A 16,479-nucleotide genomic window follows, 5' to 3' on the forward strand; every position below is an offset into this window, starting at 1 on the left:
TAACATTGGAATTTGTTAGGAGTGAGATTTTGTATTAGTGTGCATTCACCGTACATACAGCTGATTCTATTATGACATCTATCCTCGTGCATGTTCCATTCTCCTGTACTCCACCCTTTACTCTTCCCAAATCTTCCCTTTCACTTTCATGTTGGCCTTAGTTTTACTGAGATGTCTACATATGAGTAAAACGTGAAGTTTTCATTTTGAGTCTGGCTTATTTGGCTTAACATTTTAATCTCCTGTTCTATTTATTTCTCTGCAAATAACAGACTGTTTTCTTTAGGCCTGCATACAGTTGTGTTGTGTAGTCATATTTTCTTTATCCACTTGTGCACTGACAAGACCTAAACTAATTCTGTACACTGTGACTTGGCTGTTGTGACTAATGCTGTAGTAAGCATGAGTGTGCGTAACTTCTGCGTGCTGACGTAAATGCTCAGTTATAATAGTGCTGAGTCATTGGTTAATCTGCTTTTAGTTTTCTGAGGAACAGAAAAGTCCAGTCATATCTTGACTCTGCTCCAATAAACCCCCACCTTCAATAACAATGCCCTAATGTCAGCAGGGAACAGTCATAGATGATTATGCAGCCCCTCATTCATTTATTATCAAAAAAAGGCAGATGTTGGGTTTCAGGCCAGAGACAAAAACTGAGGTGCATATTTTACATACCAAAGCAGACCTGGCCTCTAGGTTCTCCCGGCATCCCTCAGTCCCTACATGGCATACTCAGTCCCCAACCTTGAACTTTCTGGTACAGTGGCTGGGTTACCCTTCCCCAGAGGCTCTTTGATGAATAATCTAGACATTTTGTTCTCTCCCGAATTCTCCTTCTCTCCTCTTTCTGCACATGCTTTCTCCTTCTCTTCCCTCTCCCTTCTTTTTCCCTCCCCAGTGTAACTGACTTCCCTGGTCTCTGTCTTTGAGACTAGGATCTCACGGCTTTCCAATAAATCTGTGTTTATATGTATTCCAATCTGGCTTAAATTGGCTCACTTCACTACCAGAGAAATAACTTATCTCATACGAGGCACCAACAAAAGAAACGGATCTCTTATGTTGCTTTCCAGATTTCACAGGTGGGTAATGGTCTTGAGTCATGAAGAATTGGTTAGCCCAGCCTGACCATTCAGCCCCACCCCAGAAACAAATGTCCAGGTAGCACAAGCAACTCACGAAACACAAAACCAGCTGGTGTCCTAGTGGATACACTTACATATCCAGTATGTGGGCTACCTAATTTCCGAGCCTGTTTCCTAACATATAAAATGGGGATGAACAATCACATATTCACAGAATGGTGACAATTTCCATAAGCACACAGATGTGGCCTCTTTGTCTTCACAGTCCATGCAGCAACCAGGCAGGAGTAGAACCCTTGCTGTGGGAATGTCACATTAGTACTTTGGGACCTCACTGCTCATATTAAGAATACAGACACACTCACTTCTGACAGAGCTGATTGAAAAGAACTTTAGGAGAAAGTGGTCCTTTTTCCGCCTCCTTCATGCTGTGAAGAAACAGGAACAAGGCTGAAGTCAATGGTCCAGGGCTTGAAAGTTCCACCACTAACGGCTCCTTTGAAAACATGATCAGTGCTATGTCAGGAACACATAATTTCAAAACAAAACACCGCCAAGAATCTAAGAGCTATACTTTATTTAAATGACAGTAACTAAATTATCTCAAGTATATTAACATTGAGTCCTTCCTCTATAAAACGCTGAAAAATAGAAAACGGAATTAAATGTTGTAACTGAGTCCAGTTACAGAAATGCAGGTATTCTAAAGAGACTTGTGTCACTCAATCTGAAACAATGGACCCCAAAGAAGGGAATTTCCCCAGGAATCTCATCCTGGAAGACAGGAAAGGTGCCAACCGGAGGGGAGCTTGATTTCACATGTGCTAACAAGTTGTCAGACCCTTTGTTCCCATTTTGTCCCGGGCTCGGAGCCCTGGCCTGAGGTTGTCTTACTGTAGGTCTGAGAAACATGGCCTCACCATGGGTGCTAGTTACGCCAACTTCTGAATGCCAGTGACTGTTTTTGTTATTTTCTTTCTTTCTCATTAGCTTAAAATTCCAACATCACACTAGACTTTAAGAACCTTTATGTAGAGTCTATGGCTGCTTGAGAGCCATAGGCACCTGCCATCAAGTCCAATGACCTTGGAGTTCCATCTCCAGGAGCCACATTGGAGAGAAGTGAGTCCCACAAGTTGCCCTCTGACCCCAGCCTGCATCATGCCATGCATGCATGTACACACCAAATAAATAAATTGCTAATAAAAATATTTTAAGCCATCAGATGTTAAATATTTCATTCTAAGTTTAAAGAACAACAACAAAATTTGAGTACATATTACCATTTACTACAAATCAAGGGTCCTGAACACTTTGCTCAATAAAAGTTTGTCTCTAGTTTTTTACAGTATATGCATATAAAAATTGCCTCAATATTTTTGTACTTTTTCAACCATGATATGTCTGAATTACAGCATATCTTAAAGTTATAATTTCTGAAAAAGTTACCTGATTATCTACTTTTAGGAGACACTGAGAATTTTTAGAGTCCTCTGACTACAGTCCCATTTGGCAGTTTAGAGAAACAGAATTAAGTGTTTTGATAACAGGTACCATGTGGCTCTTGTACTTGTTACTCACCAGCTGTGGAGCTGACGAAAGAGAAATCTTGAATTTGGTGCCATCTTCTTTTATCTCGTTCATCAGTTCAAAAAGAATGTAAGTCTGAGCCAAGTTCTAAACAACAGAAAAGGTCAGGCCTCCTGATTCAGTTACGTCTCTGATCCGACGAAATGAACACTCTAAAGGTTTCAAATCCCATGCAGCGGAGCAAAACACATCCATTTAAAATGCAAAGGCTTAGCTGAAGGCACTTTACGCCTGTCCGTCTGTCCGTGTGACTAAGGAAGCAATGGAAGACAACAGGCTTCCAAGAAGCACTGCTGAATGCACACACGGTCACGACCAACACTGCCCCAGAGAACAACAGGAAGAACTTGGTAGAGTAACAACAGACAGTGCCTGGACAGTCTACACTACAGGCATGTGTGTGCTCATGTTAACTAGTTCAAATAACTGCTTACAGCTGACAGATCATTCTGATGGCTCTTACCTGGATGACGGCATTAAAAAAGCAAGTATTTCCTAAGTTTGTAATTCCTTTGACAGATGGCACAGCACAGCCTTTCTTCCCCTTCTTTATTTCCCCTGCTTCACGTTTTTCTTCACAAAGTTTGATGATTCTAGAAAATGCATCTAGGAGTTACAGAAAACATAATTGGCATGAAATAGAAGACTAGCTTTGAGTCACTTGACAATTTAAATTTATCATTTAAAACCAAACAAGAAGACCACAAGCAAAAGTATCTTTGTTTTACACTTTACTGCTGTTGGACAGAACTCATTCTCATATAGGTATTTGGACCTGACATCACATTACAGAATAATTTCTTGATGAACATAGAAGTTTAAAGAGAAGAAGGTAAAAAGACCTTCCTTCTAAATGCCATTCCCCAAAACCGAAGGAGAAAGTGCTGAAGAGAAGTTGGTTCTACGCCTCCCAGAGCAAAGACAGCAAATGAGCGTGAAACTGCTGTTACGCACAGAATACGGAAGGGCTCAACAGAGCAAGGGACACTTGCACTTGGTGGGACACTCTGATAATTACAGCACTTGGGAGGAAGCAGAATGACCAGAAAGTCAAGGTCATTTTCAGCTACACAGAGAGTTCGAAGTCAGCCTGGGCTACATGAGATCTTAATCAGAACAAACAAACCACTGGCGTTAAGATTTGAACACCAAGGGTATCAAAATAGAGGATTACAGAATGAATGCAAATTGATTTTTTAAGAGATTAAGTGGTGAGGGAAAGTCTGTTGTCTTTTTCTAATATAAAAACATTTGAATGTATGTAGGTATTTTTGACTACATGCCTGCCTATGTACTATTTAGCAGGCCTAATGCCCACAAAGGCCAAAGAGGGCACTGGGTCCCCTGGGAACAGTTATAGATGCTTGTGAGTCACCATGTGCGTGCTGGGAATCAAACCCAGACCCTCTGAAAATGCAGCCAGTGCTCTTAACCACTGAGCCATCTCTGCAGCCCCAAAAGGGAAAACTTTCTCTGTCTCTGTCTCTGTCTCTTTCTTTGAGAGAGGGTCTCACTGTGTAGCTCAGGCTATACCAGAACTCATTATGTAGACCAGGCTGTCCTCAAACTCCACAGAGATCCACCTGCTGCTGCCTCTGCCTCCTAAGTGTTGAGATTCAAGTTGAGCATCACCACGTCAGGCTCAGAGGTGAAACTTTTGATGAAAATATGACAACTAGCAAACAGGAGAAAGGACAGGATGAGGAAACCTTCCATCTAGCAGTGATGATGCCCTTTTGTAAGTCTGCCTTTCCTGTGATCCTGAAACTTAAAAGCTAAAACAGTTAATGGGATCATAGCATACGATAAAAAAAAGTAAACTAAGTAATAAACTTGCATGCCACACTTTGTACTAGACAATTTATATAACTAGTAAAGATCTGAAAATTACATCATCATTATTTTGTATTTGTTTCTGAAACAGGGTTTATAAACTCTGGTTGACCTAAACTTGCCATGTAGATGAGGTTGGTTTTGAACTTGCCTCAGCCTCCCGAATGCTGGGCTTAAAGACGTAACACCATGCCCACTTGAAAACTGCTTCATTAGTTTTTCAGTTTTTCTGTGACAACTCCTAACATACATTCATTCATTTATTTATGTGGATGACAGAAGCAGGAAAATCAGAAATTCAGGGTCATCCTCAACAACAGAGCTTGAGGCTAACCTGGTATACTTAAAACCCTGCCTTAAACAAACAAACAAATAAACAAACATTTACAGTCACCCCTGATGTACCCACAGCAGACTCTGACTCCAGGACTTACAAATCACAGATCCTCAAGTCCTCCATGCCCACCTTAGGAATCTATCAGGTGCAAAAAGCTGAATTTCTACCAGGGTTACTACCTGATCTTGTGGCTGTCACTGATACTGGATTCTCGTTTCTTTCATTCACATATACAATTTTATAGACTAATAATAGCTTTCATTGTGTTTGACATAGTCACCCATAGTTATACTCTTGGTCTCCTCCTACACTTACTGATCCCTGCTTCCTAACTAATCCCATTTCCATGTCCCATGCTTGTTTTGGTGCTCGTGCAGCTGCTGCTGTTTTGGTGATGCATTTTTAGTGTTTCTTCCAAGATTACAGGTGAGGAACCATGTACAAGAGCAATGGCTTCTTACTAGTGGCTGTGCCACTAAAAGAAAATGTCTCTGTCAGGTGTGGTGGCACAAGCCTTTAATCCCAGCACTGTCTCAGACAACTTAAGTGATTTACTTAAGGTCATAACAGTAATAAACCCATCACTTTACCACCTAAATTCCCATCAATTACTTATGTTCTATGATTATAAAACAATTATAAAACACAGTAGGCTATGATTTGGATGTGTGCAGCACTGAACAAATGAATTCTCAAAAGACTTTCCTGTCTTTAACATCCTTAGTCAGTGCTGTTCTGATATGTAACATATCTGCCTCAAGGGTTCACCTAGCCTTACCCAGGGGTGATCTTCCTGCTTCCCACTCCACAGACAATTATCAACAGGCCCGGTTTTATGCAGTGCTGGGGACTGAACCCAGGACTCCTACATCCTAGTCAAGCATTCTATTAATTGAAACTACCAGTCTTGTTCTTTTAGCTTTTTACACAAAAACAACCGTTGGAAGAAATAAATTACAGAAAATAAGTACAAATTAATAAAAGTACAAAGAAATAAAACAAAACAAATTTAAAAAATTCCTAGAAATAAATAACATTTAAAATTTTTAAATTTAAATTTATACAATTTATGTATCTGTGTACCTCATTAACCCATCACTTTTTAAAACATCTGGGATGACATCCCAAAGTAAACAATGTTCATAAGACCATCTGGACAAAACTGCAGGCAAAAAAAAAGCATAAACATATGGAAAAACAGATTTTCCCCCTTCCCTTCAGGAGCAAGGAACGACAAATGTCAAAGCTGGAGATAACCACGCTTCACTGTGCGAGGCTTTGCAGCACCACCTGGCTCTCCATGCACAGCCACCAAATATGGACAGCACTGCCAGAAAGAACATGCCCGTGGGGCAGCAGCAATAAACACAGTTGATTTCACGGTTAAATAGCCACTTCACACAAGTGGCAAGGCTCTGTTTGTGCACTTTTACAAGTCTATGAGAAAATACCCAAGATCGACAATGGTATTAGGCTGTTTAAGTAGATCAGTATTTTAACAAGAAAACATAGTAACGTTTTCTAAAAGCTACTTTTTTATTTAAAGAAATAGGGGAAGTTTGAGACTATGTAACAATTTAAACTCAATTGGCTTATAGAATGCCCACAGTGTGCCAGGTATGCCAGGCACCACTATTTGTAATTTGTATAGAAGACTTATGATTGATGACCAGAAAGTATACAGTTGGTACACAAAGCCTTGAATTTATGGTATTATCTTAGCAAAACTAAGTATATATTTTGTACATTTATTCACTAGAGAATTATCTGCTGAAAGCCAAGATTCTATTTAAAAAGGGGGGAGGGGTGTATGAACTAGTCAATTATTTTATACCTAAAGATTTTGCTACTCTGTCCAGCTTATGTGCCAATGAGTCTTGAGCCCCAGGTTTGAACCCCCAGGCAAAGCTAAGGAAGTGTGCTAGAAAATGAGCTGCATCACAGCCTCCAAAAACACAGATCATACATCCTAAAGGCTGAACTTCAAGAATTTTTTGATGTTATAATGAAAAGAGCAAAGCTGCTACAATAAAACATGTCAAAAAGAATATAAAAATATTTCTATTACCATTCAACTTTTACATCAAGTTTTACTCATAACTTAATAGAAAGAAAGAAGACAGACAGACAGACAGACAAGACTTGTAGGCTGGAGAGATGGCTCAGCATTAAAGAGTATGTACTGTTCTTACGGAGGACCTGAGTTTGGTTCCCAGCACACAGTCCCAGTCAGTGCTCTGGTTCCAGAGAGTTAGATCTCCTCTTCTGGACCTCAGAGGTGAACACACACACGCGCGCGCGCGCGCGCGCGCACACACACACACACACACACACACACACAAAGTAAAAATAAAATCTTAAGTCATCTGGATTGGAAATATGGCTTGATGGTAGAATGCTTGCTTAGCCTGTCTCAATTCACTGCACCACATAATACATCCACTCAAAGCACCAGAAAAATTAGTAGTTATATAAGAGTGGTAATTTTAGAGTGCCAAAAGACTCAGAGAACAACCTGGAAGGCTAAAACACATTACAGAACAGATTTGGGGATCTAGCAAGAGTGGCATGAAAAACTTCATTATGAGAAAATTACAAACAGTTAAATGAGGAATAGTGGCACTGTTGTCAACTGTCTACTGTGCATAATCTTTTCAAAGTGCAGTTTGAAAGTCACCAGAATCTAACCTGAGTTTAATTTGTCTAAAGAAATTCCAAAACAACCTACAAAACAAAAGGCTAATAACTACATAACGATGATGATTAGCTATCAAGTAATATTAAATTAGAAATTAATATCAGTATTGGTGAATTACCTCAATTAAGCCAGAGGAAAACACTGGATCTTTTTACTTTTCTTACAAGAGGGAGCAAAGCCTGTTTGGAGTTTTTCTTACTTACTGTGCAGTTTTGAGCAAAGCATGTCAGCACACACCTGCAAACCAGCATTTGGGAAGTAGGGCCAGGTTTGACGCATGCCTGGGCTATAGGAGACCCTATCTCAAAAAGGAGCAAAAATTAATAGTTTGAGATAATCACCACTTATAACTTCTCATTTTAGAGATGATAATAAGGGCTAAAGGTATGGCTTGGTGGCTAAGAGCACTTGTTGCTCTTGCGAAGTTCAGTTCCCAGTACCCACAAGGTAATTCACAACCATTTGTATCTTCAGTTCCAGGGGATCTGATCCCGTCTTCTGACCTCCAAAGACACCAGGCAGCGTGTGGTACATAGACATATACATGCAGGCAAAATATACAAAATAAACTGAATGTTATTTACAACCAAAACAAAGCAATAAAACACTTAGAAATGATGATAAAACTGACATAAGGTGATTAGTATTAGAGAGAAAATTTGAAGCCAAGGAGTCAGCTTTATAACATCATGACTCCTGCCTATCTGCACAATAAAGGTAAGTAAGGCTTCTAAGACTCCAACAACTCTGCATGCTGATAGAGAAGTGAAGCCATTCCTCCCAGGCAAGTGCGGAATGCAACTTCTAAATATCTTTGGTGTTGGACTTAACACCTTTACAGTTATAGTTTACAATGGCCCTGCTCAAATGGTTCCTCAAAAGAATTAAGTCCTTGCATGGTGGTGGTGATGCAGACCCTTAATCCCAGCACTCAGGAGATCTCTGTGAGTTCAAAGCCAGCCTGTTAAACAGAGTTCTAAGACAGCCAAGGCTACACAAAGAAACAATGCCTTGGGGGGGAAAAGTCCTTGGGCTAGAAAAATGGGTTAAGAGCACTTCCAGATGTCCCAGGTTCAATTCTTATCATTTGTAACTTCAGTATATGGAATCTGGGGATTTTTTTATAGCCTCCTTGGGTACAGCATAATGGGGGAACTTTAAAAAACTAAAATTACTTTAAAAAAAATCATGTCATAATGCCTTAATCACCCACTGTATACAACTAACTTCTCTCATGTGTTTAGTTTTAGGCCAGGTTTGGGAGAATTGATTAAATAAAACTTCAAGGGGTTGGGGATTTAGCTCAGTGGTAGAGCGCTTGCCTAGCAAGCGCAAGGCCCTGGGTTCGGTCCCCAGCTCCAAAAAAAAAAAGAAAAAAACAAAAAAAAACAAAAAAACAAACTTCAAGTAATTTTCTGTGATCTGTGGTTCATATAAAAACTGAACTTAAACCTACTCAGGTAATAGTGAGTTGGCTTTTGTTTGATTGTTTTTTGTTTGTTTGTTTGTTTGTTTGTTTATAGGTGTGGGTGTTTGCCCTGTCTCTTCCTCCCAAACACCTGGCTTACAGATGTGTTCACCACATCAGTTTCTTGTTTTTTAAAACCTGGTATCTTTCCCTCCCAATTCCTTGTTATACATGGAAATTTACTAAATTTTTTAGAATAATCCAAATATTTTCTTATATCTGGCACACTTTTGGAGGAATCAAGTCAAACCACTCCCCTAGTTTCTTGCTCTAACAATCTTAAGGTGCCGGCTAGTTTTATGTCAACTTGCCACAAGCTAGAGTCATCAGCAAGATGACTCTTATTTTCTCAATTAAGAAATATATCCTTAGGCTGGAGAGATGGCTCAGTGGTTAAGAGCACTGACTGCTCTTCCAGAGGTCCTGAGTTCAAATCCCAGCAACTACATGGTGGCTCACAACCATCTGTAATGAGATCAGATGCCCTCTTCTGGTGTGTCTGAAGACAGATACAGTGCACTTATATATAATAAATATAATATATATATAAGACTTATAATATAAGTCTTAATAAAAAAAAATACATCCTTAAGATCTGGCTGCAGGCAGGGCCTGTAGAGCATTTTCTTAATTAGTGATTGATGTGGGAGGGCCCAGCCTCTTTAGGTCTGGCTGCATCTGGGCTGGAGGTTCTGGGTTCTACAAGAAAGCAGGCTGAGCAAAGCCATGGGGAGCAAGCCAGTAAGCACCATCCCTTCATGGCCTCTGCGTCAGCTCCTGCCTCCAGGATCCTGTCCTGCTTGAGTTTGTGCCATCGCTACTTTTGATGATGAACTGTTGTTATGTGGAACTGTGGATGAAGTAAACCCTTTCTTCCCCAAGTTGTATTTAGGCATGGTGTTTCATCACAGCAATAGTAACCCTAAAACAAACTGGCACAGGATACAGGGTATGGCTGTAACAGAACTAACCATGTTGTTTTGTCAAGGATTATGGAAGGACTTTGGAACTTTGGCTAGAAAAGTCAGTTGGTATTGAGAGGTCCTGGGGCTGCTCTGTAGGCACTTGAGTGTTGAGAGGCACACAGAAGCTTCTTACAGTCCCGGCTTCTGTAAGAATGCAGCACCCCTACATGGTGTCTGTATCAGTTCTTGTCTCTAGGTTCCTGCACTACCTGAGTTCCTACCCTCGCTGCTATTGATATGGAACTGTGAGGGAAATAAACCCTTTTCTTCCCCAAGTGGCTTTTGATCATGGTGTTTCACCACAGCAACCCTAAGACATTTAATTACGTTGATTTGATGCTCATCACATAGGGCCTCCATCAACCTGGTACACGCAGGGTCAACAAAATCCCAACGAGTACACAGATGGGCGTGACAGTTTCACAAAGCCCAGTGCTGGGCCTTCCTGAGTAAGGGCAGTCTGCAGCACATCCTGAAAAGCAGTACTGCTATCCGGTAGCCCTCCGGCAGCTATGCCACCTTACAGCTTACAGCTAAAGTCAAACCTGGGATGCACCCAAGCCTCGGCCTCACAGAACTGGGCAGGGACAGGGAAAGAGCATGGTCATCTTGTGAAGTAAGATCAGGACTTTCACTATGGCAGAAGAAACTGCATTTTCCTTTTTAAAAGGTATTAAACCACTGTCTAACTTTTACTAAATAAGGTCACAGTTTTATCCTCAGCTTCAGAGCCTAATTAAACCATTTAATACTGTATTACTTTATATATATGGAGGAGCAGTACATAAAAACATACTTTCTAAAAACACACACTCTTCGGTCCTCGGTTCCCACCTAAGAAGCATTAACATAGTGAACTAACAGTACATACTCCATTTTCTTTAGTCCTGACAAAAATAACATCCCGCCAGCACTGACAGTTTGAGCTAAACAGATGCTCTAGAAAGAGCATGGAATTTTCAACTTCCTATGTGGCTCACAAAAAGCAAACCAATATTCATAGATAATCTATCAGGAATTGCTGCATTTGGTATTTGTATAACTAAAGAAACTTAGCTTAATGACCTTTTCACAGTACATAGGTCAGTTAACAACAAGCTGTAAGCAGATGTTAGGTTAAAGCAAAACTGAGCCCCATGCCCTTGTCCCCCCACATGCCCACCACCAGAGGGTTGGTTTGTTAGAAGTGATGGACCCACACTGACACTTGGTTATCACCCAGCATCCACAGTTTACATTAGCTTTCCCCTCCGTGGTGTCTGCTCCTTTCAAATGGACAAATACAGAATGGCAGGTATCCACCCTCATATGGGATAGTCTCATGGCCCTAAAAGCCCTCTGCACTTTGCTTGTTTTGCCCTCGACACAAGCTCTGCCAGCCTCATTCACTCTTGCACTGACTCCAGGTCCCTGCTCTGCTTCTTAATTAGACAGCTTTCTGGCTGGGTCTTGCAAGGCTGCCTTTTTCTATCTTGTGTTATATATGACCTTTACATTACACATGACACGGGTGAGTGTCCCCCTACCCCCGCCCCAAATTCTAACATCAGATGGGAACTCTACACAGCTGTAAGCATTCTTCTGGGAACCTGCACTGGATTCATCTCAATTGCTTAATGCAATTACCTAAACCAGTCATGTAGCATTAATGCTAATTTGCCCATTTCTACAGCTGAAAGAAGTTTTAAGAAAAACTATTTCACCATAATTCCTCTAGTTAGAAAATGAATAATAATCAATGCACCTACTTATTCTTAGGGTCTAATTCCTGGGTTGGGGATTTAGCTCAGTGGTAGAGCGCTTGCCTAGCAAGTGCAAGGCCCTGGGTTCGGTCCCCAGCTCCGGAAAAAAAAAAAAAAGAAAGAAAGAAAAAAAGAGTCTAATTCCTAGTTAATCATCAGCCTTAGAAACACTGACTTACTTAGTCATATGATAAATGTCATTGTGATAATAGCTACTATCTACCCGTTTCTATGGTCTTACATTATGAGTCAACCGATCTAAAATACAACACTGACCATTCTCTTGACTGAAAACCGAACAGTGGTTCTTCTCTGTCCTTAGGACAAATCCTACAAATAGCAGACCCTGGGCCACCCGATCCGAGTTGCTCTGTGTCATTGGCCTGTGCATTTGTCTTTTCTTTATTCCCTTGCTGCTCCAGTCAGGGGGCAGCCTAATGCCTGGGGCCATGCTGGATGCTGCAGTAGAACACAGGTCTTCAGAGTGTCACAGGGCAAGTGACATATCTTGTATTTGCTTCTACAGATCAAGAATACAGCTATTTTTGCTAGACAGCATTGGAGCACACCTTTAATGCCAGCGCGCTCCAGGCAGAGGCAGGCAGATATGTGAGCTTGAAGCCAGCATGGTCTACAAAGTGAGTTCTGGGACAGCCAGGACTGAGAAACCTGAGAGAAACCCTGTCTCAAAAAAAAAAACAAAAACAAAAACAAAAAAAAAAAAAAAAAAAAAAAAAAAAAAAAAAAGAGAAGAGAGACAGACAGAAAGACTACACCTATTTTCTGCTCCACCAATGAGTAAAGACATTTATAAAAATGTAAAACAATACTACTCATTCAACCTTTTCTTGAAAAAAAATTTGTCATTCCTAAAAATTAGTGTCTATGTTAACATGTCATAGAATTATTGATATTTCTAGTGAACATCAAACTTTTTAGATTTCACTTCTAACAAAGACAGATATAGCCACATAACCAAAGCTCCTTGGATCTCAAATACTTTCTTTTTTTTTTTTTTTTAATTCTTTTTTTCGGAGCTGGGGACCGAACCCAGGGCCTTGCGCTTCCTAGGCAAGCACTCTACCACTGAGCCAAATCCCCAACCCCCTCAAATACTTTCTTAAAGTGCAATGAAGCCAGTGACATCAAAATCTTGAGACTCAAAGGGCTCCTTGTTGTAAGAGGTACGTGGGGAACTAGCCTAGATTCTTTATAAGCAACATTAAAGTGCTAGAAAGGCGGCCTTGGATCATTTGAAGTATGCCTAGGGAACAGGTACTGGCTTCCTTCTCAGTGGTTATTTTTACTTAGTGCAAAATCATAAAAAGAATTTTTAGTATCATTCTTCCCTACACAAAGTACTATGGGGCATCTGAGGAAATCTGGGAGCGGGAGAGGAGCCCTCCCTAGGGAGGAATACACCAACCAGCTGCCAGCCACAAAAGATCAGCCCTGAAAACATATATAAGTAACATTATATGGACTCAATAAGTTATATCTGGAAAAATATATTTATATACAAATACATATATACATTCAATAACAACTCATGAAAAAAAAACATGATTTTGAAGGAGAGAAGGGAGTGGGTTGGAAGGAGGAAAGGGAAGGGAAATTACAATCTTGTGGACGGGAGAGAGGACTCTGTTTAAGAGCACTGGCTACTCTCTCAGAGGACCAGGGTTCAATCCCTAGTGCCCACATGGCAGCTCACAGCTGTCTATAACTACAGTTCTAGGAGACCCAATGGCCTCACACAGAGGTCATATAGGCAAAACACCAATGCACATAAAATAAAAATAAATTTTAAAAATTTTTTAAAATACAATCCCAAAAGTAAACCAAGAAAGAAAAAATCTTTTATCCTTAACCATTCTCCCAATTCCTCCTTGAAAGTAATACTAATATTTCATTTCCAAAGTACTTTGTTAGGATATATAGAAAGTATGACAAATTACCATCCCCCAGACTTACTTTGAACGTGTCATGGGATCTTATTCAAAACCAAATCTGAGAAGCACAGCAGCTGGGACTTTTGGAAACTGTAAACTCAAAACTACCCAGCATTCCTACCGCCCGAAGAGGTTTCTTTTACTTCCATCTCGCTACTGTTCATCCTTTGAGAGATCAACTAAAAACCACCAAGATCATCCACTACCAGGATGAAAGGAACGCACCTGCTTATGAGTATCCCGAGGGCTCTGCACACCAATTAGTTACCTTCTTTCAAAAAGAATGTATTAACGTTTTAATATATACGAGTGCTTTGCTTCATATATGTCACCACACACGTGCAGTGACTACAGTGGCCAAAAGAAGGCATCAGACATCCTGGAACTACAGTAACAAGACAGTTGTGAGCTGCCATATGGGTGCTGGGAACCAAACCAGGTCCTCTGTAAAAGTAGTGGGTTCTCCAGACCCTAAGATTATACTCACTACCCAGTAGTACCCCAGGGAGAAAAAGAATGTACTAAGAGAAAGGAAAAGAAAAAAAAAGAAGCAAAAGAAGCACTGGAGGTCACATAGCAGTGGCTGACAAGTCAGGACAGCGGACCTGTGACTCAAAGCCTGTGTTCTGTCATGACCTGAATACCTCAATGCTTTGAATGAGAATGCTCCTCACAAGCTCACGTATTTGAACACTCGTTTGTCCTCTGTTTATGGCACTGTTTGTGAAAGTGATACAGCCTCCCTTGCTGAAGTACGTCAATGGGGGAGGTTTTGAGAGTTCACAGTCCAGCCCTACTTCCAGTTCACTCTCTGATTTGTGTCTGTCGTTGAAGGTGTGACCTCTGTTTCCTGATCTTGTCACTTGCTCCCTCTGTGATGGACTCTTAGCTCTCTGAAACTATTAGTCGAAATAAACTCTTTCTTCCCTAAGCTGCTTTTGGTCACGGTATTCTACCACAGCATTAGAAAAGTAGGCAATAAAAATGCGACATTCTCACCAACAGCTCATGTACTCGGCCTGGACATGACAGTAACAGAAACTGTAGTTTAGTAGGGGAGGGAGTAGGTCACTGTGAGCGTGTCCTTGGGGGTTGCATCCTGACCTGGCCCTTCCTAATTTACTCCCTCTTCCCTCCTAATCCTCTCTGCTTCCTAGCCATCATGAGGCAGGTAACCTTCCCGTTGCTACAGCGATGTCCTACACTGGTGTTCTGACTCGTCCTAAGTCCATTGTGATAGACTAAGATGACCGTAGGCAGCAACCGCTGATGCCATGAAGACATAAGGGAGCAAAATAAACTCCGCTTACAAGTTTCTTTCAGGTTTTTGTCACAGCAATGAAAAACTAATACACCCCTTTCCTAATAGTCTCCCTACAATTCAGTATTCGAGAAATCAAATCTGAAAGTCTGAAAGGCTACCGCACTGTCTTTATTCTGAACTTTAAGGAACCCAAGGTAAGAAATGTAGACATCCCTATCGCTGCTGACATCAAATGGCTTTGTGTGTCCTTACGGCCAAGAAAGTGAATGAAATGCACAGTTCTCAAGAGTCAGCATTCACACTACATTCGGTTGCTGAAGCACTCAAGGTCTTGCCCATCGCCCCGGTTCCTTGCTTCAGCAGAACGTGAGTCTCGAATGGCATAGCTGAGACAAAGTCAGAGTCTTGCAAATGCCTGAAGAAGTTTAATATACACTTAGCAGATTAATGATTCCTTTTGCCCTCCAGAAGTCTGGGCTTATATCCCTTCCTCCTCAGGCTTCTCATGACTGCCTCTTCGGAGTGACAGGTAGCTAACAAAGACAGCTACATCCTGGACTACAGAAATAGAATTTGAACCACGTTTTCTGTTTGTTTTTGTCTTTCATGACAACTAAAAGACTGAGCTGTAGCTCAGTGGTAGAATATGTGCCCATCTTACACAAGGCCCTGGGGTCAACCCTAGTACTGTTAAAAAAAGCAAATAAACCCTTTTATCACAACTATATTTTTATAAAAAACTTTCAGTTGCTGGTGCTACATTCCAAGCACTTAATCTCTTCGAAGGCATTTTAAGGGCCAACTAGATAGCTCAGGGGTGAGAGAAGACACTGTCAAACCTGATAATGTAAGTCTGATCCGCAGGATCCCCACAGTGCAAAGAAAGAGCCAATTCTCAGTTTGTTCTCTGGCCTCTACACGGGTGCCCTGGAATGTGTGGCCACACACACTGACTCTCCTACCACGTGGGTTCCAGGAATTGAAGTGAAGATTATCAGGTAAAATATGAACGTTGTATTTTAATACAAATTGCTTTAGCGAAATGCTTAATTACCTGTTTGTGTTTTAAAAACATGTTTCTGAAGAAAATCAACTATCTGAGCCAAAACTTTCTTGTTGCAATGTGTCGATAATTTTTCATTACATTCGTAACACCTGAAAAATAGGGAATACAAGCAGAGGTCATGAAAGCGGCTTCAGTAAGTACATATAAGGTGTACACTTGACAACTTCTGTATTTAAACTGCATAGGAACCAGGAACTCAAAGGGGAAGGTATTAGCTAGGCCTGGACAAATGAGCAAGGGACCGTTCATACAGATCCTCACCATTCAAATCAAATTTTGCAGTTTGTCTTAAATGTAATAAAATGTTACATGGGCTCATACAGAGCAATAATATGGTTCAACTTATACACGTACCAAATTCATGGGGTGGGGGGGAGGGGTTTGTCTTCCTGTCTTCCTTTCTTCCTTCATCCTTCCTTCCTTCCTTCCTTCCTTTTGAATATGCTTGACCAGGGAGTGGCACTATTTGGGGGTGTGGC

The 16,479-nt window shown here is 40.9% G+C and overlaps 1 protein-coding gene across 1 annotated transcript in view; it reads right to left on the minus strand.

Annotated features, from left to right (window-relative positions):
- Positions 1 to 16,479, minus strand: part of Usp45 (ubiquitin specific peptidase 45) — a 64,870-nt gene that overhangs the window by 39,556 nt on the left and 8,835 nt on the right. Inside the window, 4 exon segments of the mRNA XM_032905254.1 lie at positions 1,451 to 1,581; positions 2,667 to 2,762; positions 3,139 to 3,281; positions 15,989 to 16,089. Coding sequence (XP_032761145.1) covers positions 1,451 to 1,581; positions 2,667 to 2,762; positions 3,139 to 3,281; positions 15,989 to 16,089 — 471 coding nt within the window.

This window comes from Rattus rattus, chromosome 1 (assembly GCF_011064425.1).
Source record: "Rattus rattus isolate New Zealand chromosome 1, Rrattus_CSIRO_v1, whole genome shotgun sequence".
NCBI lineage: Eukaryota > Metazoa > Chordata > Mammalia > Rodentia > Muridae > Rattus > Rattus rattus.